General features: G+C 39.1%; 1 protein-coding gene across 10 annotated transcripts in view; it reads right to left on the reverse strand.

Moving 5' to 3' along the window:
• The window catches only part of SNAP91 (synaptosome associated protein 91), a 168,389-nt gene that overhangs the window by 11,730 nt on the left and 131,373 nt on the right, over positions 1-25,286 (reverse strand). For 8 of the 10 annotated variants that reach the window (XM_040238966.1, XM_040238956.1, XM_040238963.1 and 5 more), the window contains 4 exons: positions 17,697-17,831; positions 16,020-16,169; positions 13,240-13,270; positions 12,260-12,371 (listed from right to left, as the gene is read on the reverse strand). In XM_040238966.1, the coding sequence (XP_040094900.1) occupies positions 12,260-12,371; positions 13,240-13,270; positions 16,020-16,169; positions 17,697-17,831 (428 nt within the window). The remainder of the gene's footprint in view (positions 1-12,259; positions 12,372-13,239; positions 13,271-16,019; positions 16,170-17,696; positions 17,832-25,286) is intronic. The other 2 variants (XM_040238961.1, XM_040238959.1) reach the window with 1 other exon arrangement.

Here is a 25,286-nt window from a genome sequence, read left to right on the forward strand (position 1 = left end):
TAGCTAAAGGACAAAACAAACAAGCAAATAACTCCCTCTACCAAAGTAGCAAAACAACAACAACAAAAGTACCAACAACAAACCTTGGGGAAGGGTAGAACATGATTTTCAGTGCTGCTGTATTATAATATTCAATGTATCCAGGTTCCAATAAAAAATTATGAGATATGAAAAGAAACAAGAACATCTAGCTCATATGCAGGAGAAAGATCTCAACTCATTAATCTAAACTTCTACCATAAGAAACTACAAAAAAGAAGAACTAATTCTAAAGTGAGCAGAGAAAGGAAATAAAAGCAATTAGAGCAGAGAAAAATGAAAATAAGAATGGGAAAACAAAAGAGGAAAGAAAAGATCTTTCAAAAGATCAATAAAATGAATAAACTTTCAAGTAGACAAGAAAAAAAGAGAAACCTACATGACCAAAATCAGGAAAGGAAGTGGAGATATTACTACCAATCTTACAGAAATAAAAAGAACTAAAAGAATATATTATAAAAAATTATATGGTAAAACATTAGATGATCTGGATGTAACAGTCAAACTCCAAAAAAGACACAAACTACCAACCTGACTCAAGAAGAAATAAAAAAATCTAAATATATGTACAGCAAGTAAAGAGACTGAGTTAGTAATCAAAAACTTTTGATCACAGAGAAGCCCAGAATCAGATGGCTTCACTGGTCCATTCTATTAAAGGTATAAAGAAGAATAAATATAAACCCTTCTCAAGCTCTCAAATAAACAGAAAAGGAACACTTTCTAATCATTCTTTGATGCTGGTGTTACTCTGATGCCAAATACAGACAAGGACATCATAAGAAAATCTACAGCCAAATTCTTTACAAATATAAATATAAAAATTCTCAACAAAATACTAGCATAGCACATCCACATCTAGCAGCATATTAAAAGAATTACACACCATGACCAAGTGAGATTTAGTCCAGAAATGTAAGGTTGGATCAATTAATGTCATATATTATAATAATATAAGAAATAAAAACTGATCTCAGTACATGCAGAAAAAGCATTTGACAAAATCCACAATCCATTCATGACACAACACCACTAAATAAACTAGAAATAGAAGGGGAATTCCTATACCTGATAAAGGGCATCTACAAATAACTCGCAATGAGGTCAGGGGTGGCAGCAGTGAGGAGCTATCCCACGTCCAAGGTAAGGAGCAGCGGCTGCGCTTTGCTGGAGCAGCAGTGAAGAGATACCCCACGTCCAAGGTAAGAGAAACCCAAGTAAGATGGTAGGCACTGAGAGAGGACATCAATGGGCAGACCGACGGAAACCACAGTCACAGACAACAGGCCAATCTGATCTGGACCACAGCCAATCTGGACCACAGCCTTGTCTAACTCAATGAAACTAAGCCATGTTGTGTGGGGCCACCCAAGATGGACGGGTCACGGTGGAGAGGTCTGACAGAATGTGGTCCACTGGAGAAGGGAATGGCAAACCACTTCAGTATTCTTGCCTTGAGAACCCCATGAACAGTATGAAAAGGTAAAAAGATAGGACACTGAAAGATGAACTCTGCAGGTCTGTAGGTGCCCAATATGCTACTGGAGATCAGTGGAGAAATAATCTCAGAAAGAATGAAAGGATGGAGCCAAAGCAAAAACAACACTCAGTTGTGGATGGTACTGGTGATAGAAGCAAGGTTTGATGCTGTAAAAAGCAATATTGCATAGGAACCTGGAATGTTAGGTCCATGAATCAAGGCAAATTGGAAGTGGTCAAACAGGAGATGGCAAGAGTGAACATCGACTTTCTAGGAATCAGCGAACTAAGATGGACTTTAACGGGTGAATTTAACTCAGATGACTATTATATCTACTACTGTGGGCAGGAATCCCTTCGAAGAAATGGAGTAGCCATCATGGTCAACAAAAGAGTCCGAAATGCAGTACTTGGATGCAATCTCAAAAACGACAGCATGATCTCTGTTCGTTTCCAAGGCAAACCATTCAATATCACAGTAATCCAAGTCTATGCCCTGACCAGCAATGCTGAAGAAGCTGAAGTTGAACAGTTCTATGAAGACCTACAAGACCTTCTAGAACTAACGCCAAAAAAGATGTCCTTTTCATTATAGGGGACTGGAATGCAAAAGTAGGAAGTCAAGAAACACCTGGAGTGACAGACAAATTTGGCCTTGGAGTATAGAATCAAGCAGGGCAAAGGCTAATAGAATTCTGCCAAGAGAACGCACTGGTCATAGCAAACATCCTCTTCCAACAACACAAGAGAAGACTCTTCACATGGACATCACCAGATGGTTGACACCGAAATCAGACTGATTATATTCTTTGCAGCCAAATATGGAGAAGCTCTATACAGTCAGCAAAAACAAAACCGGGAGCTGACTGTGGCTCAGATCATGAAATCCTTATTGCCAAATTCAGATTGAAGTTGAAGAAAGTGGAGAAAACCACTAGACCATTCAGGTATGACCTAAATCAAATCCCTTATGACTATACAGTGGAAGTGAGAAATAGATTTAAGGGCTTAGATCTGATAGATAGAGTGCCTGATGAGCTGTGGATGGAGGTTTGTGACACTGTACAGGAGACAGGGATCAAGACCATCCCTAAGAAAAAGAAATGCAAAAAAGCAAAATGGCTGTCTCAGGAGGCCTTACAAATAGCTGTGAAAAGAAGGGAAGTGAAAAACAAAGGGGAAAAGGAAACATATGCCCATCTGAATGCAGACTTCCAAAGAATAGCAAGGAGAGATAAGAAAGTCTTCCTCAGTGATCAATGCAAAGAAATAGAGGAAAACAAAAGAATGCGAAAGACTAGAGATCTCTTCAAGAAAATTAGAGATACCAAGGGAACATTTTCTGCAAAGATGGGCTCGATAAAGGGCAGAAATGGTAGGGACCTAACAGAAGCAGAGTGGCAAGAATACACAGAAGAACTGTACAAAAAAGATCTTCACGACCCAGATAATCATGATGGTGTGATCACTCAGCTAGAGCCAGACATCCTGGAATGTGAAGTTAAGTGGGCCTTAGGAAGCATCACTACGAACAAAGCTAGTGGAGGTGATGGAATTCCAGTGGAGCTATTTCAAATCCTGAAAGATGATGCTGTGAAAGTGCTGCACTCAATATGCCAACAAATGTGGAAAATTCAGCAGTGGCCACAGGACTGGAAAAGGTCAGTTTTCATTCCAATCCCAAAGAAAGGCAATGCCAAGGAATGCTCAAACTACTGCACAATTGCACTCATCTCACATGCTAGTAAAGTAATGCTCAAAATTCTCCAAGCCAGGCTTTAGCAATACATGAACTGTGAACTTCCAGATGTTCAAGTTGGTTTTAGAAAAGGCAGAGGAACCAGAGATCAAATTGCCAACATCCGCTGGATCATGGAAAAAGTAAGAGAGTTCCAGAAAAACATCGATTTCTGCTTTAATGACTATGCCAAAGCCTTTGACTGTGTGGATCACAATAAACCGTGGAAAATTCTGAAAGAGATTGGAATACCAGACCACCTGACCTGCCTCTTGAGAAATCTGTATGCAAGTCAGGAAGCAACAGTTAGAACTGGACATGGAACAACAGACTGGTTCCAAATAGGGAAAGGAGTGCGTCAAGGCTGTATATTGTCACCCTGCTTATTTAACTTATATGCAGAGTACATCATGGGAAACGCTGGGCTGGAGGAAGCACAAGCTGGAATCAAGATTGCCGGGAGAAATATCAATAACCTCAGATATGCAGATGACACCACCCTTATGGCAGAAAATGAAGAACTAAAGAGCCTCTTGATGAAAGTGAAAGAGGAGAGTGAAAAAGTTGGCTTAAAGCTCAACATTCAGAAAACGAAGATCACGGCATCTGTTCCCATCACTTCATGGGAAATAGATGGGGAAACAGTGGAAAAAGTGTCAGACTTTATTTTTCTGGGCTCCAAAATCACTGCAGATGGTGATTTCAGCCATGAAATTAAAAGATGCTTAATCCTTGGAAGGAAAGTTATGACCAACCTCTACAGCATATTGAAAAGCAGAGAAATTACTTTGCCAACAAAGGTCGATCTAGTAAAGGGTATGGTTTTTCCAGTAGTCATGTATGGATGTGAGAGTTGGACTATAAAGAAAGCTAAGCACAAAAGAATTGATGCTTCTGAACTGTGGTTTTGGAGAAGCCTTTTGAAAGTCCCTTGGACTACAAGGAGATCCAACCAGTCCATCCTAAACAAGATCAGTCCTGGGTGTTCACTGGAAGGACTGACGTTGAAGCTGAAACTCCAGTACTTTGGCCACCTGATATGAAGAGCTGACTCATTGGAAAAGACTCTGATGCTACGAAAGATTGAGGGCAGGAGGAGAAGGGGACGACAGAGGATGAGATGGTTGGATGGCATCACCGACTCAATGGACATGGGTTTGGGTGTACTCCAGGACTTTGTGATGGACAGGGAGGCCTGGCGTGCTGCGGTTCATGGGGTCACAAAGAGTCGGACATGACTGAATGACTGAACTGAACTGAACTGAATATCATATTTAATGTTGAATGACTGAAAGTTTTCTCCCTAACAACAAGATAAAGAGGTACTAGGAGATCTAGTCAGTGCAATTAGGTAAGAAAAAGAAACAGATAGCATTCAAATAAGAAAGGAAGCATAAGTGTATCTCTATTTGCAGATGACATCATCTTATATAGAGAAAATCTAAGTATTCACACGCAAAAAACCATCAGAGTTAATAAACAAGTTCAGCAAAGTTGCAAGATAAAAAATACATATACAAAAATCAATGTGGTGTTCAGACTAGCAATGAACAATAAAAAATGCAATTACAAAAAATTTAATCTATAACAACATTAAAAATAACACACTTAGAAATAAATTTAACAAGACAGTACAACACTTATACACTGACAGCTATAAAACATTGTTGAAGAAATTAAAGACAACTTGAAAAATAGACATCATCTAATCTATGAAGGACTAGAAGACTTAATACTGTTAAGATGACAATACTTTCCAATTTGCTTTATAGATTCAGTGTGATTCCTGTCAAAATTTCAATCCCTATCAACTTTAACTGCTTCTCTTGGAAAAATGGACAATCTGAACCTGAAATTTATATGGAAATCCAATGACCCAGAATAGACAAAACAATCTTGAAAAACAAGAACGAATTTGGGGGACTCACGCTTTCTGGTTTTAAAACTTACAACTAAGCTACATTTGATCAAAACACTGTGGTACTGGCATAAGGACAGACACATAGATCCATACAGCAAAATAGAGAGTCTGGAAATAAATCTACACATCTACGGTCAACTGATATTTGAGAAGATTGTGAAGAATATTATTGAAAAAACAGTACTTTCAACAAATGGTTCTCGGATTAACTGGATTTGTGCATGCAACACAAACAATTTGGACCCCTATCTCATACCACATATGAAAATGAGCCTAAAATAGATCAAAGACCTAACGTAACAGATAAAATTATATAACTCTTAGAAAGAAGTCTAGGTATAAGTCTTTAAGACCTTGGATTAGGCAATGGTTTCTTAAACATGACACCAAAAGCACAAGCAACAGCAACAAAAATAGATAAAATTGGAGTTTATCAGAATTTAAAACTCTGTGCATTGAAAGATACTATCAAGAAAACGAAGACGACTCACAGAATGTGAGAAAATATTTGCAAATCATTTATCTCATAATCATCTAATATCCAGAATAATAAAGATCCCTTAGAATTCACATTTCTCAAAAAAAAAAAAAAAAAGATATACAAATGACCATTAGGCACATGAAAAGATTCTCAAGATCTCTAGTCATTAAGGAAATGCATATGAAAGTCACAACTGAAACCCTATGCACTGAGGGTGTAAATATATAAGATGATGCAGCTGCTGTGGGAAAGTCTGTCAGTCCCTCAAAAATCTCAACAGTCACACAAGTCCTGGCATTTCCATTCCTAGGTATATTCCCAAGAAAACTGAAGACATATCCTTACCAAAGTTTGTATACAAATAGCAGAAGCACCTTTCATAATAGCCAAAATGTGGAAACAACACAAATGTCCATTCATTAATGAATGAACAAACAAAATGTGGTGTATCCAAACAATAGAACTGTCCGCCATAAAATAATGAAGTACTGTTATACGCTACAACACAGATCAACCTTGAAAACATTAGGCTAAGTAGAAAAAGTCATGCACATAAGACGCCCTAGTGTAGGATTCTGTTTATGTTAAAAATCCAGAAGAGGCAAATCCACAGAAACAGTAAATTTTTGGATATCACGGAATAGGGAAGCAGAAAACTGGGGAAGATCATGTTCCTCTTTGGGGTGATGAAAATATTCTGGAATTATAGAGAATGGTAACAGTTTTACAACATCAAAAAAATACTAAAAATCACTGAATTATACACTTTTAAAGTTATAACTTAATGTTACACAAATTTATCTAAAACATTTTTTAAAAGAAAGAAAATACTGAAGGGTAGCAAAATATCCCCCCAATGTGTTTTTTGGCACAAGGATTCTTATGAGCTGATTATTTTGAAGAACAGCAGATGCAGGAGGAGCCCTGAGAACAGTAGACATTAAACTTTTGTAAGGTGTGCTCAGATTTACAAAGGAGATCCCACTTAAGGATCTCTCCCTCTCTGTACCAGGAAGAGCAGGATGACTAAATCACAAGAGAATCTCTTATCAATAGAGAAGTCATTGACTTAAATGTAAATAACGAATTTCAAAGTCATTCTATTTATTTATTTATTTTTGGCGGGTGCTGGGTCTTTGTTGCTGCACGGGCTCTTCTCTCGCTGCGGCAAGCGGGGGCTCCTTTCTAGTTGCACTGCGCAGGCTTCTCATTGCAGTGGCTTCTCTTGTTGCAGAGCACAGGTTTTAGGCCATGTGGGCTTCAGTACGCGATTCCCAGGCTCTAGAGCACAGGCGCAGTGGTTGTGATGCTCAGTTGCTCTGTGGCATGTGAGACTTCTTGGATCAGGGATTAAACGCCTGTCTCCTGCAGGGGCAGTTGGATTCTATACCGCTGAGCCATCAGGGAAGCCCTGTATAACAGATCTTATCTTTGTTGACCCGCTTTGCCTGGTAACCTCTCCATTAACTGGCCACCCTATATTTTTCTTTCTTTTGTTTTTAGCTGACGATGGTTATTTAAGCCAGTGGCTTAGACCACCTCAGGGAGTTACTCATTTTTTCCCTTTGGTATCTCCCATGTATATATGAAGCATACATGTTAACAAGTTTCTGTTTTTCTCTTGTGTTACTACAGGGGTCTCCACTAAGAACTTAGAAGAATAGAGGGAAAGTTATTTTTCTTCCTCTATAAGAGAAATATTATATTTCAGATTCACTCTACTCATTATTTTAACAGTCTAGGGGTAGGCTACTCACCAGACCAAGAACTGTATCACTGATTGGAATTGCTTTATCAGAATTGTACCTTACAGTAACAATTGTATTTTTTACAAGAATTGTATCATTAGGGTTATCAAAACAAAACGAATCTGCAGATATTCCTGATCAAATAAATGGGTCAAAAGTTTAAAGAGAGTCTAAGTTTGTCATTTTCTTCAAATGGTAGATTAACTCAATAATTTATCCCCTCAATATTATTTATCCTAAGGTTTAAAAAATTATTTTCTTTTTAAATCCTCAACAAAATGTTTCACCTATAGATGTATAAAGGTTAGCTGGTTTTAGGGGCAGAACTATGGCCTCCTACAAAATGCACATATTTCTGAGTTGCAAGTACCTTCCTAGTTTGTCTGATGGAAACTTAGCAGGTCTGTTGTGCTCAAAACTAGGAATGAATAACCCTATTGATGGCCATGATAGTATGCCAGTCCTGTTAAAGCTTTTTGATCTAATTTGGGTGCTGTCATCTGAAAAATTTTAGAGTTGCACCTTTAAGCAGCGTTTAAGGGGAATTTAAACAAACTGAGAAAAGTAACCTCAGCTCTTGTCTCTTAATAAAATCTATAAAACGCAGCAGAAGGATCTTCACCCTGACATTCGCCCTTTCATGTCCTACTCAAAAACAAAGGCCTGCAGATTAATGGGAAAACCTGCAAACCCTCCCTCATTGCTTCTGAAGCACACATCTCAGCTCTCTCTTCTTTTTCTTGACTATCCTTAGAAAAAGAGACTCAAACGTATTTAAGGAATAGAAAAATGCAAGAGAAATTTTATGGGAGAACTGGGGTGGATGCAAGCCAGAGAAACTTAGAATGATTAAAGTGAAAGCAAACCAGAATTTTGATTGGGAAGTACAGTTCTGCAGTAAATGGAGCAAATGGTAGTAAAGTTTTGTGACTAAGTGAGGGTTAACAATGAAAAAATAACTGCCTTCATATTGCTGCCTAAAACGTTAAGGAAAATAAAAGAAACAGAACTACAACTCTGTTTAGGCAACTCTGCCCTCCTAAAAGATTACTTTTGTTGTTCTAATTTCTCTTTCCACAGCTGCTGTGGACATTTTATGCTAAAGTCTACTGTCTTTAACTTTCTTGAGTTTCATTATTAACAGTGTAAAGTTCTCTGCCTCATAAACAAAAATAAAGTGTTTGGGGGTTTAAAAGAAATGAAAATGTTAATCTCAGTCTCCAGGATGCTGCCTGCCAATCAGATAACTGGTGGCCTTGTGGCCCTGAAGAAGCAAAAGAGTTATTTGTTAAGTATCTGATGAATTCTTAACTGTGTATGGTTAAACTCTTCATCTTAGGGGAGGTGATGGTCAAGGAAGCTCTCCAGCTCAATACTGTCTTTAAAATACTTTTCTCTTGTTCCCCTTCAGGGATAATGGCCTCATTACTCAGCAAACTGCCCCATATAGAAACCTGGCGGCCAGTGTCTTCTGAGTTTGTTCACAATAATCCCCAGTTGAGTGGATTCTGCCTGAGACTTTTCTTTCTCATCTTATTCTCCACCTCTGGCTCCAAACCTTTTTTTTTTTTTTTAACCTACGGTTGATCTGCCAGATATCAGAATTCTCACCACCTTTCCCTCCACTCCCTTATGCTCTTCTTTGACTTTGCTATCACCATGACTGTTTTTTAACTAACCAGTTAAAAAACACTGAATGGGGGTGGGTAGGTGGGAAAGAGGTCCAAGAGGGAGATATATACATACATATATATACACACACACACACACAAAGCTGATTCACTTTGTTGTACAGTAGAAACTAACACTACATTGTAAAGCAACTATACCCTAACTGAAAAAAAAAAAAAAACCCAAACCAAAACACTGAACAGATTTATCTTGCTGATAAGAGCAACACTAGATCCTCAGCATCCCAGCTGTGTCCGACTCTCTGTGACCCCATGGACTGTGGCCTAACTAGGTTCTTCCGTCCATGGGATTTTCCAGGCAAGAATACTGGAGTGGGTTGCCATTTCCTTCTCCAGGAGATCTTCCCAAACCAGGGATTGAACCCAGGTCTCCCACATTGTAGGCAGACGCTTTACCGTCTGAGCCACCAGGGAAGAGCATAAACGACTTAGGACTGCGAATAACATCTCTTTAATTTTGCATAGAAGAGAATAGAAAAATGAGTTCTTTTAATTTGGTGATGATAATATAAATTATGATTTCTTGACAATATGCAGTATTAACAGATATATAAGATGCGTTCTGAAGAAGCTTTTTCTTTCTTTAGGGATTTTATTCAGAGTTATTGAGTCTCTCTCCTTCTACCTCAAACACTGTTTTTGTATTTAAGAATGTAGTGCAGTTGAGGAATGGAGTGGGAGTTTGGGGTTAGCAGAAGCAAACTCTTATACAGAGAATGGATAAACAACAAAGTCCTACTGTACAGTACAGGGGACTATATTCATCCTGTGATAAGCCATAATGGAAAAGAGTATGAAAAAGAATATATACATATATATGTATAGCTGAATCACTTTGCTGTACAGCAGAAATTAACACAACATTGTATATCAACTATACTTCAAAAAAATAGACTAAGAAAATAAAGAATGGAATGCAGCTGCCTAGGCCCAGAATGCTACCTGCTTATGGTCTCAGCATCTATGTGGGCCACCAGACACATGCTTGGGGTCACAGAGTAACAATTATGCTTCCTTTCACCCTCAAAGATCGCTAGTTTGCACAATAAATTATATGGTTATCCTCGGCATGGTGGTGGTGGTTTAGTTGCTAAGTCGGGTCCGACTCTTGCAACCCCATGGACTGTAGCCTACCAGGTTCCTCTGTCTATGGGATTCTCCAGGCAAAAATACTGAAGTGGGTTGCCATTTCTTTCTCTAGGGGATCTTCCTGACCCATTAGTTAGTTCAGTCGCTCAGTCGTGTCCGACTCCTTGTGACCCCATGAATCACAGCACGCCAGGCCTCCCTGTCCATCACCAACTCCTGGAGTTCACTCAGATTCACGTCCATCGAGTCAGTCATGCCATCCAGCCATCTCATCCTCTGTCGTCCCCTTCTCCTCCTGCCCCCAATCCCTCCCAGCATCAGAGTCTTTTCCAATGAGTCAACTCTTCACATGAGGTGGCCAAAGTACTGGAGTTTCAGCTTTAGCATCATTCCTTCCAAAGAACACCCAGGGCTGATCTTCAGAATGGACTGGTTGGATCTCCTTGCAGTCCAAGGGACTCTCAAGAGTCTTTTCCAACACCACAGTTCAAAAGCATCAATTCTTTGGCGCTCAATCTTGTTCACAGTCCAACTCTCACATCCATACATGACTATTGGAAAAACCATAGCCTTGTCTAGACAGACCTTAGTCGGCAAAGTAATGTCTCTGCTTTTGAATATGCTATCTAGGTTGGTTATAACTTTTCTTCCAAGGAGTAAGCGTCTTTTAATTTCATGGCGGCAGTCACCATCTGCAGTGATTTTGGAGCCCAGAAAAATAAAGTCTGACACTGTTTCCACTGTTTCCCCATCTATTTCCCATGAAGTGATGGGACTGGATGCCATGATCTTTGTTTCCTGACCCATAGGTCAGTTTAAAAGAGATGGGTAGTTTTCTACTAAGTATCCTTTGAAATGGAACCTTAATTATTAAATTATTATTAAATTATTTAAAATGGAACTTCACTTATAGATAAATATAAAAATGGCCCTCTTAAGCATTGTTTTGGACTTCCCTGGTGGCTCAGATGGTAAAGTGTCTGTCTACAATGCGGGAGACCCGGGTTCAATCCCTGGGTTGGGAAGATCCCCTGGAGGACTACTGCCTGGAAAATCCCATGGACAGAGGAGCCTGGTAGTCTACAGCCCATGGGGTCACAAAGAGTCGGACACGACTGAGCGACTTCACTTCACTTCAAGCATTGTTTTATGCAAAGAAAGATTTAAAAAGGTAAACATCCAGATATAATAGGCAATCTTCTCATTGTTATCTTTTGGAAATCATTTCTTAAAATTAAGTTCTTTCAGACTTTGAACTCACCAAAGGCAGAGAGTATTAGTCCTTGAGTTTCCTGCTCTCTTACAAACACCAGGGGGTGGAATGGGGAGACCAGAGGAAGTGGGTTTTGGAAACCAAGTCTGAGAAGATATTTTCCTATAGAAACTACCACTTAAGTTGTAGTTCAATTAATAATAATAGTATTGAAAACGAAAGTGTTATTTCACAATCGGGTCTCTTTGCAACCCCATAGACTACAGCCTGCCAGGCTCCTTTGTCCGTGGGATTCTCCAGAGAAGAATACTGGAATGGGTTGCTATTTTCTACTCCAGGGGATAGAGAAATGAGACCTATTTAAATTTCATAGGAAAGGTGGTGATAGTAGTTTCAAATTTAAAAAACAGTGAGAAGACTTCATAGGGTTTTAAAATGAAAGTTCAGGTACCCAATAGAAAACACCTCACTCTTTCTGCTAAGAATAAAAGTCTTCATTATTTATGACCATCAGGAAATGTGGGCCAGAGATGTGATAAAAACATAGATAAAGATCAATGGTATTACATGTTTCAAAATATCGAAATATCATTTCTATAATTATAGAAATAAAAAAGTAATGTCTGAAGAAGTATAAATATTATTTTGAAATACTTAAAATAAAAAGCTAGGTCATAATCTTTAGTAAATATAAAGTCAATGAAATTTGCCTTTTGGTAAATATTGCATCTTGCTCCATTTCTTCAACACGGATCATGAAGTACAACATCAGTAGCAAAATTCAACAACATGCTCCCTGCTCCATACACCTGGAAACTGGCACAGTGCCTGCACCACTCTGGCCTCTGGGAGCTACGTACCAAGGGTGCGCTGGGTGGAACGCCTGCTGACCAGGTGGCAGGAGCTACTTTAGGCTGCCAGTTGGCTCCCCCAGTCAACTTCTTCTCTCCAGCATTCCACTGAAGATCTCCCCTAAAATCAACCATGCAACACACACACACACAATCAGAAAAGAATAGTATGTGGCTCCTTAAATGTTTATTTTTATTTGGGGTCAAGAAGTAATAAAGAGAATGGGATAAAACAGATGGAGGAGTCTTACCATATTGTATCTAAGAGAGCTTAAGGATATTTGACAAAAAAATCAATAGAGTTTTGACTGCAGTGATAACAGGAATTTCCTGTCACTGCTCATGGAAAAATGTGCCACAAAATCCAACTGAATTCATCACTGGTTACAAAAACTTCCAAGTAAGTCATAAATACTGTGTGTGTGTATCCTTCGCTGAACTGATAATGAATCCATGATGGCACTTTCTGGATCTTAGTGGCTTCAACAGAAGGTTTCACACAATTGAATCATGACTACCACCTGTCTTCCAGTGATTATAAGATTATATCTATTGTTATATGCATCCCAATTTCAGAGATGTTGAAATATGCATCTAGAAAAAGTGTACATTGTCATTTTTACTATTCTTCCTTAGAACTGACTCCATGAGACACTTTTTAAAATCAATGTTAGCGAGGAATATTACAATGAATCTAGAATTTAAAGCTATTAAAGTATTCAAACCACCATTCCCAAGTATTTCTAGATATAATTTAGTGTGAATCTGGAGACTGAAACAGATTATTCCTTTTCATTGCAGAGTCAATAGTGGAATAGAGATTCCAGTAGAGTAACAACAAAAACAAAAACTGACAATGAAATAAAAACCAATTTAGAAGTTACCTAGCCTGAGAATGCGTAATACTCCATTAAGTACAAAGTTTGATAGTCTCAAACAGGTACAAATACACTGTCATAAGAAAACCAGACAGTTTCAAAAATACTTACTTTTTGGATGTGGTACCAGAAATTCCAAGATCTATAAATGGATAAGAGAAAAAAGAATTTAAATCTCTATACTCAGCTTAAATGATATGACATTTAAAAGATCAAAGAATCAGAGGTCTAAAAAAAGCCCATATTCTGCATACAAATGACTACATTTAGTTTTACAGAAGAGAAACCACTTTAGGAAACATATTCACAAGTCCAACATTTTCTTTCACTTCACATTATTCTTAAGGATCAAACTTTCAAGTCAACGGTATTCAGAAATGTGTGAACTTAGGAGGCTTGAGACTGCTATCTTAGGCCTGTGTGGCTGGGAACTTGGCTAATATAAACTGTTCTCTGTGCTCAGTGGCTGGGTCGTGTCCCACTCTTTGAGACTCCATGAGATTTCCCAGGCAGCAATACTGGAGTGGCTTGCCATTTCCTTCTCCAGGGGATCTTCCTGACCTAGGGATGATTGGCTGGCAGGTTCTTTATCACTGAGCCACCTGGGAAGCCAAATTGTTCTCTACACTGAGATAATACTTTCCTAATGATAAGCGTGGCTCAATTGTCTGAACTGTACAAGCAACTAGGTTTATGCTGAAAATCTGCTTTCCTTTCAGGAGACTGGCTGGTATTTTGGTACATGTTAGGCAGAGTGCCTACAGCATGAGGATCCAATAAAAACCTTGGATGCCGAATCTTTATAAAGGGCTTTCCTGGGCAGAAAACTTTGTGTGTTGTTGCATGTTTGTGTGTTCGTCCACTCTTAGGGAGGAGAGAGCATAAGGAAGTCCATGTGTGATTCTTCTGGACTTTTCCCTTGATGATCCAGCTGTGTATCCTTATGATTCTGCTGTAATCTCAGCTGGGAGTACAGCCATGTGCTGACTCCCTTGGGTCCTTCTAGTGAATCTACAAATTATGTGAGTTGTCTTGGCAACTCCTGGCCAAATGGGTTAAATCTGCTCTAATCTCAATTCATTTACTACTACAGCAAATATTTATTGAGCCCCCATATGCCAGGCACTGTTCTAAGCACATGAGATAAGCCAGTGACGCAAATAAAGATCCCAGTCCCAGAGGAATTTGCATTCTCTTGGGGTGAGACGGATGATAAAACAACAAAATAATAGAAGAGTATATAAGCTACTAGAGGCGATACAGCAAGCCTATGGAAAAATGAATATGAAGAACAGGGTAAGAGAGAGCTGGTGGGTTAGGTTGAGAGTGGGGGCATGCAGGATTAAATAGGGTGCTCAAGGAAGCCTCATGGGGTGAAGCTTGTGCAAAGCTGCACAGAGATCTGGGGAAGAGCTTTCTAGGCGAGTTACCTGGTACCCTCTCTGGTGAATGGTAACTGTATGTTTAACATTTCCAGAAGCTGCCAAATCACTTTTCATGGCAGCTGCTCAATGTTATCAATACATTCTCCCCAGCAATGTTAGAGGGTTTTAATTTTTCCACGTCTTCATCAAGACTAGTTATGATCTCTCTTTTTTATTACAGCCATCCTAATGGGCGTGAACTAGCTTCCTTGGTGGCTCAGCGGTAAAGAATCCACCCGCAGTGCAGACTTGGGTTCGATCCCTGGGTTGGGAAGATCCCCTGGTGAAGGAAATGGCAACCCACTCCAATATTCTGGCCTGGAGAATTTCACAGCAGAGAAGCCTGGTGGGTTACAGCACATGGGGTCACAAAAGAGTTCGGCATGATATAGCAACTAAATGGCAAAAAATGGTTGTGAAGTAATATTTCACTGCAGTTTGGATAGGCATTTCACAGAAGACTGATGTTGAGCCCCTTTTCATGTGTATATTGGCCATATGTATACATTCTTTGGAGAAATGTCTTCTTTAAATCATGGGAATGGGAAACAAAAATATGTCTGCAGGAATACTACATAGGAAAAAAGTTGTCTCAGGGATCTGTTAAACTTTTGATATAGCCTTGAGTGAAACAAAAGGTATCAGTGATGGTAAGACCATTCATCTTAACAAAAGAATTGAATTCAGAGTTAAAACAAGGCCAGTCTTTGTAATAGTTCCCTCATCTCCTAGGATTCTCTCCTTCACTTACCCAGCTCCAGTCACTAATGTCCATGGAACTCCTTGAGTATGCCAGGCAATCATCTGTCCCAGTGCCTCTGCACTGGCCATCTCCTTTGCCCGCAAATTTTTCCCTTCAGATATCCATATGATTCATTCCTTTACCTTTAAATCTTTGCACAAATTTTACCTTCTACTTACAAACCCTCTTTGGCTGTCCTGTTTTTTCTTCATGGCACTTACAACCTAACATATTAGAGAATTTATTTATTTGAAAATATTTAATGTTGTCTCTGCCCTGCTAAGCACTGTAAGAACAGAAATTTCTATCTGCTTTGTTCACTGGTTTATCTCTAGAGCCTGGAAGACTGCCTGGTGCTCAACAAATATTTGTTCAATGAATAAGTGAAACTAACTTGGATACTCAATTGGTAAATATGTTATTTCCAAATGAAATAAAAAATTAAGTACTTTAAGATAACACTTAGATTTCACTCTACATGCTCTCTAATTACACCTTTGGTAATTCAGATTAAAAGTGGCCTCCATGTTGCTTGTGAGACAATGGCACAGGGACTGTATATCTTCCAAGGAATTGTACTGGGTAAAACTCTAAGAATTTCTGTCTACTCCTTGACATACTCACCTGTAAGTAAATCCAGAAACTATACATACAAAAAACAAAAAAAAGAGAGAGAGAAAAAAATTCACATATGATTCTGCTAAAGAAACTATTCTATTACTCACTGCCAACTAAGCTGGCAAGAGATGAGTCAAGGTCACTCCCAAGGGCTTTGCTTGCCGCCACTGCAGGACTTGGTGACACCAATGAGATGGGTGCAGGCTGCCCAGTTGGTGCCATGGTTGGCATCAGAAGATCACCTAGACCATCAAACACTGGAAATCAAATAGAATAGGTTCAGAATAATTGCAAAAAAAAATATGCAAAATCAAAGGGAAACTCTTTTGAAAAAGAATGAAACAAGTACATTTACAATCTTACCAAAGAAGGCATTTAATCCATACTTTCAATGACTGTAACACCAAAAAACATCTCTACATATGGCTACTCATAAAGTATGGAAATACTAATGAACATGAAAGTGGAAAAAAAAATTGTGTAACGTTCAGCAAAGAGCACAGACTTGGGAATCAGAATTGGGCTCATGTCAGCTGCCTGCCTCACTAGTGTGTGACTTTGAGAAAGTGACTGAGTTTTTATTACCTGTAAGTGGGAAGAGTACAACTACAACATGGATTTGTTGTGAAGATTAAACTAGATGATATATGTCGTGCCTTTACTATAATGCTCACTCAAAATAGGCATTCAATATGTGGTAGTTACAATGCCTACTTTTATAAAAATTCTTAAATCAGAAAGAAAGTCTGAATCTCCTAATTCCTATGAAATCAGTGCTGGAATAAAACCTGATCTGATGATTAGTACCTATTAATAAATATCTGAGAAACATACTGTAGAAGTAGGAATTTTGATTTTTCTTTCATTGTAGTAGTCACTTCTGGTTCTAACTTTAAGGGCATAGCTACAATATATGCTATTTTCAGTATTAAGAATCAGGCTATTATTGATGGTTCCTGATCAGATGTAACAAATGACCATTTGTTTAGTTCCTGGAATACAGAAAGACTATTCAAAAATGCTGGCTCATAGGATTTGTACAAAAGCTTCTGCTGATACCTACATCAAAAGTTTTATGGTTGCTAATTTTTTTATACATTAAAAAAACAATGCATATTTACCATACACACACCACTCTACAATAATTCTAAATTAAAAAAAGGACAGCATTCAACTCAGCACTGGCAATGGAAGCAACCAAATTGTCAGGCAGAGGATATAGTTAGGGTGTTTCTGAAACACAATTACCAAAAACTCACCAATTGAAAATTTGTAGTAGGGACCCAGCATGAGAAGAGTAGAATGGAAGAAAATACAAACAAAATGACAGCAGGATGAAAGGTTAAAGGCAGGCAAAGAATACTATTCGTGTCAACTTCATCAAACGGAGGGCCAGGCAAACTTCAGAGTGTAAGCAACAGCAGTGGGAGTGTCTACACATTGAGATACTGCACAAAGATTTAGCACAAAGTATTTGTTTTCCCTTAACTTTTTCCAAACCATGTGCGTATAAGCTCATGCAAACAGATGGTGTGCATGTTAAGTTAAATTTCTGCTAAAAAATAAAAACAAAAACAGAAAGGGACTGCAGGTTATTCTTAAAGCCACCAAAATGTATGGAAAATATTTACTTAGGTTACAGAAGGAGAGGTTTATTGAACAGTTTTAAAACCAGGTCTTCATTCAATATTTGCTTATAAATTTCCTGATACCACACGAACCTGAGGTGGTGTATTTTATAAACAGAACAAATAAAAAGAATATTTGAAAAATCACTGCCTCACCTGAAGGATCAAAGGAGCTGCTGCTAGAAGTTGAAGGCGTTGTTCCAAAAGCTGCCTCAAAATTGGGCTGCAGCAGGTTATTCTGAGCTGGAGTCACTGGTGATGGAGAAGGAGCCATGAAAGAACCCCCAAATCCTGGGAAAAAACAGTTCCAGAAAAATATAAGCAGAAAAAACTAAAGACAGGCGAAGGCCAATAAAACAGAGTCAGCAGAAGTAACAGAAGACCAACAAGGTACTGAGTGCACATGGATGAGAAGGCAATGAAACCCAGGTGCTTCTGGAATAGTTTTTCAAGTATCTCAAAATCTGACACGTAATAATGAGAGCTTTAATTTAACTGGAAATCAGAGATCACATAAGACTTTATGTCCCTGTTAACAGAGCCTGCAGCAATCCAATCTACCGTTATGATGGAGTACATAAAGCTGAGATGGTTTCACTATGGTTAAACTTCAGATAGTTATTTTTGTATTTAAATTTTATTTCTTCAAATCACAATACCAGGCACCTCAAAAAGGCTTAGTTTACATATTGGCTCAGTATAATAATAAAATGCAAATCAGAAAAATAGGCATGTATCCTGCCATCAACTCCTCAATATATTTCTTATATGTTCCAGTCCCATTGCTGCCATTGACAAATTTAGGCTCACCCAATACAACACAAAGCGGCTTTCTGCCTCTAATCTGTAGCTCCTCCAACCTAGCCTTTATAGTGCAGCCAGAGTGATCTTTCTGAGTAGAAAATGCTGACAAAGTTACTTCTCTAATATCCTTCATGGGCTCCCCAGAACTTTCAAATTCATATAATGAGGGTTCCTTTATATGGCAAACAAGCGCATCTGTCTCTGGACCCCTTTCTCCCCTCCCTGCAAACTCAGTTGCGGCCATAATACATCACAATGAGTCAAATACCAGCCCCAGGAGGGCTTCTTTGCCTCCTATTGCCACCCACAGCTACCAGCCACAACAACCCTACCCGTCCCACACCTGGTATACATGGGTGATGTGTCCTGCCTCTGTGCTCTCAGCGCTGGTACATCTCCCCACCCTACCTGTACACCATACTTTATTTTCACCTCAAGTCCCCACCCTGGGGATGGCTTTTTGGTGTCAGGAACTGTCTTTTTTCATCTTTTCCACGAATACTCAGTTAAATGTCTAGAACACTGAATTAACACTATTGAAAGAAGGGTACTTTTGAATTTAAAAGGTGAAGAGAAAGCAAAGACTTCAAATTAAGTGTTTCTCTTTTGAAGCCTGGAAGTAAATCACTGCTCTCAATCAACCGACAGAAGCAGAGCTCACTGTATTGCTTCTGTACAGAAAGATGCAAGGATTCCCTGGTGGCTCAGATGGTAAAGCATCTGCCCGCAATGAGGGAGACCCAGGTTTGATCCCTGGGTCGGGAAGAGCCCCTGGAGAAGGAAATCGCAACCCACTCCAATATTCTTGCCTAGAAAATCCCATGGATGGAGGAGCCTGGTGGGTTACAGTCCATGGGGTCCCAAAGAGTTGGACACGACTGAGTGACTTCACTTTCACTTACATGAAGAAAGTGACTTCTTAAAAAGACATTAGATGATGTCCTATTATCAAACATGTATCAAAATTAAAGTCTTTTTTATACTCAGTTTGGGTATATATATATAATATATATATAAATGTATTCTTTTCTCATCTAGCTATATCTTTTCTTCACAAAATGCTTGCCAAAAAACAAAGAATGCTTACAAAAAACCTTCAGCTTACACTTCATAACAGTCAATTTATAATTTTGGAAATGACTTCCACTGAAATTCTCCAGTTACTATTTCTAACCAGAAAGTCATGTTGTACCTGGAAATGGATAGTGACATTGGCTTAGGTTTCCTTGTTTATGTATGAAAAAATGCAACTTGGAGAACTATTACCTATTAGAAGATGCTCTCTAAAATTCATGGGGACTACCTGAAGTGATTTTAGCAGTATTCAACTGATTTAAGAATCATGTAAGCTTCCTAAATGAAGATACGACATCCTATAGATATTTAAAAATATCATAATGAAGCGAAGATGGGATCAGTTCAGTTCAGTTGCTCAGTCATATCTGACTCTTTGCGACCCATGAACCGCAGCACACCAGGCCTCCCTGTCCATCACCAACTCTGAGAGTCCACCCAAACCCATGTCCATTGTGTCGGTGATGCCATCCAACCATCTCATCCTCTGTTGTCCCCTTCTCCTCCTGCCCTCAATCTTCCCTAGCATCAGGGTCTTTTCTAATGAGTCAGCTCTCCGCATCAGGTGACCAAAGTACTGGAGTTTCAGCTTCAACGTCAGTCCTTCCAGTGAACACCCAGGACTGATCTCGTTTAGGATGGACTGGCTGAATCTCCTTGCAGTCCAAGGGACTCTCAAGAGTCTTCTCCAACACCACAGTTCAAAAGCATCAATTCTTTGGCACTCAGCTTTCTTTATAGTCCAACTCTCACATCCATACTTGACTACTGGAAAAACCATAGCCTTGACTAGATGGACCTTTGTTAGCAAGTAGTGTCTCTGCTTTTCAATATGCTATCTATGTTGGTCATAACTTGCCTTCTAAGGAGCAAGTGTCTTTTAATTTCATGGCTGCAATCACAATCTGCAGCAATCTTGGAGGCCAGAAAAATAAAGTTAGCCACTGTTTCCCCATCTATTTGCCATGAAGTGATGGGACTGGATGCCATGATCTTAGTTTTCTGAATGTTGATCTTTAAGCCAACTTTTTCACTCTCCTCTTTCACTTTCATCAAGAGGCTCTTTAGTTCTTCTTCACTTTCTGCCATAAGGGTGGTGTCGTCTGCATATCTGAGGTTATTGATATTTCTCCCAGCAATCTTGATTCCAGCTTGTGCTTCTTCCAGCCCAGCATTTCTCATGATGTACTCTGCATATAAGTTAAATAAGCAGGATGACAATATACTTGACGTACTCCTTTCCCTATTTGGAACCAGTCTGTTGTTCCATGTCCAGTTCTAACTGTTGCTTCCTGACCTGTATACAGGTTTCTCAAGAGGTAGGTCAGGTGGTCTGGTATTCCCATCTCTTTCAGAATTTTCCACAGTTTCTTGTGATCCACCCAGTCAAAGGCTTTGGCATAGTCAATAAAGCAGAGTAGATGTTTTTCTGGAACTCTCTTGCTTTTTCCATGATCCAGCGGATGTTGGCAATTTGATCTCTGGTTCCTCTGCCTTTTCTAAAACCAGCTTGAGCATCTGGAAGTTCACGGTTCACGTATTGCTGAAGCCTGGCTTGGAGAATTTTGAGCATTACTTTACTAGAAGATGGGATAAATGCAATTATTTTTGAGGATATGACCATTTTGGTTTTAGGGAGGTTGGTTGCTGTGTTAAGGCTGACTTTTCGGAAACATCCCCCACAAGCTGGAATATGGCAGTCGGAAATCCAGGCAAACGGTGTGGTTCTCTTTGTTACAGGTGAACATGGAAACAACTGTACCTGATGCTCAGTTTCTTAAAATTTGGTCAAGAAAGGACAACTTATAATAGGGTCACAGCATATCAGTGTTGGAAAGGACATTAAGATCAGCTGATTCAATCCTATCTTTTCACAGCTAGAAAAGATGCAAAGGGAAGTTAATACACCACCCGTGACTCAGTAATAAAAAGAGAAAAGCATGCGCATTTTCCCTGGGCTCAACTGCTTAGTGCTGCTGAGTTTCATAAGGTAAGGGGTTCATTCCCATAGATGAATAAATAACACTATTTAATGGAAAAAAATCACTGTTTTCTCTATGAAAGTGAAGGTTTAGCCAAAATTGGCATGAGGCTCACCAAAAGACAGGCACATTCTGAGCAATGTTTTTTAGGCTGAACTATCTGAGCCACATACATTGCCAATAGTTGACCACTTTGATCCTACAAAAATATCAGTTTTATATCATTCAACCTAAGACATATATTAGCTCATTTAAGCCTCATAATCACTCCAGGAATTTTCATGAATGAGGAAACTGCAGCCAGAGAGGTTAAATAATTTGACTCAGGTGACCTGATGGCAAGTGCGGAGCCAGGATTTCAGAAAGGAATCTTCCAGAACCCTGGTTCTTCCCCACAATACTACTTGGCCTCTTTCCTACAGCCAGGAGTGAGGCCAGAGTTATACCCTTCTGGTAGGTTTATAAAGTCAATAGAGATCTGGAAAGATGTCTTTTCCCCATTATACTCACTTCTTATGAAGCAGGCACCTTCACAGACCTAGACTAATTACAAAGCTATAAAGTGATATAAAATAACCAATTATTATGTTAAGGAAGAAAAAGCTGTCGCTTTACTCTAAAGGAAGAGTTAAGCAGGAAAATGATAGGCATTAAAAAGAAGTTTGGGGAACTCCTGTTAAGTGAAAAGTTTTAGAGACTTGGAGTAGAGGTAAGGAGTAAGAGAACACTAATGACGACTCTTTCATTCCCTTTGGTTCTGAATTACATTAAGAAAGTCTGTGCAACTGAAAATAAAGTAATAACTACTAGGCTTCCTGCCTATATATATGTATGTATATGTATATATGTATATATATGTATGTATATGTATATATGTATATATATCAGATGTCTCGCAGACATGTTTGAGCTGTCCTACATGAATCACCAGCTGCAGACATACTGCTTTTTACCAAAGATGATCAGTCTTATGAATGTATCTCTCTACAGGGGAATGGCCTACACACTTAATGAAGTTCTATTAATAGAGACATATCAAAACTGACAGTCGTCATCTATACACATCACTTGGGTCAAGGGAGTACCATGTTAAAATTATTGGTAGATAAATACACTCCCACACACATTTCCCCACACTCACATGTGCTCTGTTATGTTAAAGATGCTGTCATTTCCTTTATTCTCAGTGGTACAGGTATTAAGTCCATTTACTAAAATCAATCTGAGAGAGTCAATATTTCTAAGAATAACAGCCTGAGAACCTTCTGTCTGTTCTGTTTCTGACCCCCAGAGATGAAATGATTGGTCTTCTATAGACCATACCAGTTAGTGGGAACTGTTATTAACTGCACACTGAAAGTTTTTATATTTTAAATCAGTTCAAGGACTTCCATGGCCCTGCTAAAGCTATCTGTGCCATGTGGTTAACAGAAAATGTGAAACTATGAAAGCTCTCCCTCCTACTGCAGGACGTTATTCTCCCAAACCTGTCGAATTAAAACTAGGAACAGGCACAGACCTATGCTAGTACAGATTATGGTACTGTCATCCCAGAATTGTCTCTTATGGAAGAAAATGCTTTCCCTGTTTGATGTCAACCTCAGAAGTTAGGCATATCCCTCAACATACCTAACCTCCTTTAATAGTCCATTTTTACACGGCCATCCAGGAAACTGTCTTCCTCTTTCAAACATCTGTATCTTCAGTTGGTATCTCATGAGAGGAATTTGACGGTTTTACTCTTCACTGGGTGAAATAACACTTCATTTGTTATAATAATTCTCAAGTTTCCAGCCAGACTCTGTCTGAGATGTGGGGATACCTGTATCCTATAAGCAACCTCAATGACTCGGAGAGATTTATTCTGTTAGCCTGTCCTCCTTGGACAAAGAATTTGCCTCTTCTATAATGTTCTCTAGTTTCACCACACTAGGTACACCAAATAGAACCTAAAATTTTTACTCAAGGAGAAGACTAAGGTGATATTTTATTCACAATTCAATTCTGGAATTGCAATTATGTCATAGCTCTAGAAGTTAATTAAATGAAAAATAACTAGTTTTTCTGGGATATGTGTCCTTTCAAGACGTTATGCATTTAGTCTTTGTTTTTGAGTTTTAAATTACACACTTAAATTTTTTTTGGGGGGGTGCTACAATATATGAATTTTTTTATTTGTACATCAAGTTATAAGATCTTATTCACTAAAAACAATGTGAAAAGACAACCCTCAGAATGGGAGAAGAAAAGCTATGGCCAACCTAGACAGCATATTAAAAAGCAGAGACATTGCTTTGCCAACAAAGGCCCATCTAGTCAAAGCTATGATCTTTCCAGTAGTCATGTATGGATGTGAGGGTTGGACTATAAAGAAAGCTGAGGGCCGAAGAACTGATGCTTTTGAACTGTGGTGTTGGAAAAGACTCTTGAGGATCCTTTGGACGGTAAGGAGATCAAACCAGTCAGTCCTAAAGGAAATCAGTACTAAATATTCATTGGAAGGACTAATGCTGAAGCTGAAACTCCAATACTTTGGCCACCTGATGCGAAGAACTGACTCACTGGAAAAGACCTGATACTAGGAAAGATTGAGAGAAGGAGGAGAAGGGGACGACAGAGGATGAGATGGTTGGATGGCATCACCGACTTGACGGACATGAGTTTGAGCAAGCTCCGGGAGTTGGTGATGGGCAGGGAAGCCTGGCATGCTTCCACGGGGTCTCAAAGAGTTGGACACAACTGAGTAGCTGAACTGAACAGGATGGGAGAAATAAAAGTAAATGAAACAACTGACAAAGAATTAACTTTCCAAATATACAAGCAGCTCATACAACTCAAAATCAGAAAAACACAGCTCAATCAAAGAGTGGGAAAAAGAACTAAAAAGGCATTTCTCCAAAGAAGACACACAGATGACGAAGAAACACATGAAAAGATGCTCAACATCACTCACCATTAGAGAAACGCAAATGAAAACTACAATGAGATACTACCTCAGTCAGAATGGCCATCATCAAAAAGTCTACAAACAATGCATGCCAGAGAGCATGTGGATAAAAGGGAACCCTCTTGCACTGCTGGTAGGAATGTAAACTGATACAGCCACTATGGAAGATGGTATGGAGATCCCTTAAAAAGCTAGGAATAAAACCACCATATGACTCAGCAATCCCACTCCTAAGTATATACCCTGAAGAAACTAAAACTGAGAAAGACACATGTACCCCAGTGTTCACTGCAGCACTATTTACAATAGCTAGAACATGGAAGCAACCTAGATGTCCGTTCACAGATGAACAGGAAAAGAGGCTGTGATACATATATACAATGGAGTACCATCAGCCATAAAAAGAAACACATTTGAGTCAGTTCCAAAAAGTTGGACGAACCTAGAGCCCATAGCAGAGAGTGAAGCAAGCCAGAAAGAGAAATACAAACATCATATGGATACAAACATATATGGAATCCAAAAAGATGGTACTGATGAATTCACTTTCAGGGAAGCAATGGAGAAACAGACACAGGAAACAGACCCATGGACATGGGGGAGGGGGGGAGGAACAGGGTAAGAGGTATGCAGAGAACAATATGGAAGAACCTACAATACCACACGTGAAATAGACAGCCAACGGGAACCTGCTGTATGACCCAGGGAACTCAAACAGGGGCGCTGTGACAATTCCTGTGACAAAGGTGAGATATGGAGGGAGCTGGGAGGGAGGCCTGGAGGGAGGGGACCTTGGCGCACCTATGGCTGACCCCACCTATGGCTGACCCCTGTTGATATACGTCAGAAAATCACAAAATTCTGCAAAGCAATTATCTTTTAATTAAAAAGGCAAATTTTTTTTTAAAAGATCTTATTCAAAGTAGTGACCAATGTGAA

This window comes from Oryx dammah, unplaced genomic scaffold, assembly GCF_014754425.2.
Source record: "Oryx dammah isolate SB20612 unplaced genomic scaffold, SCBI_Odam_1.1 HiC_scaffold_4, whole genome shotgun sequence".
NCBI classification, from domain to species: Eukaryota; Metazoa; Chordata; class Mammalia; order Artiodactyla; family Bovidae; genus Oryx; species Oryx dammah.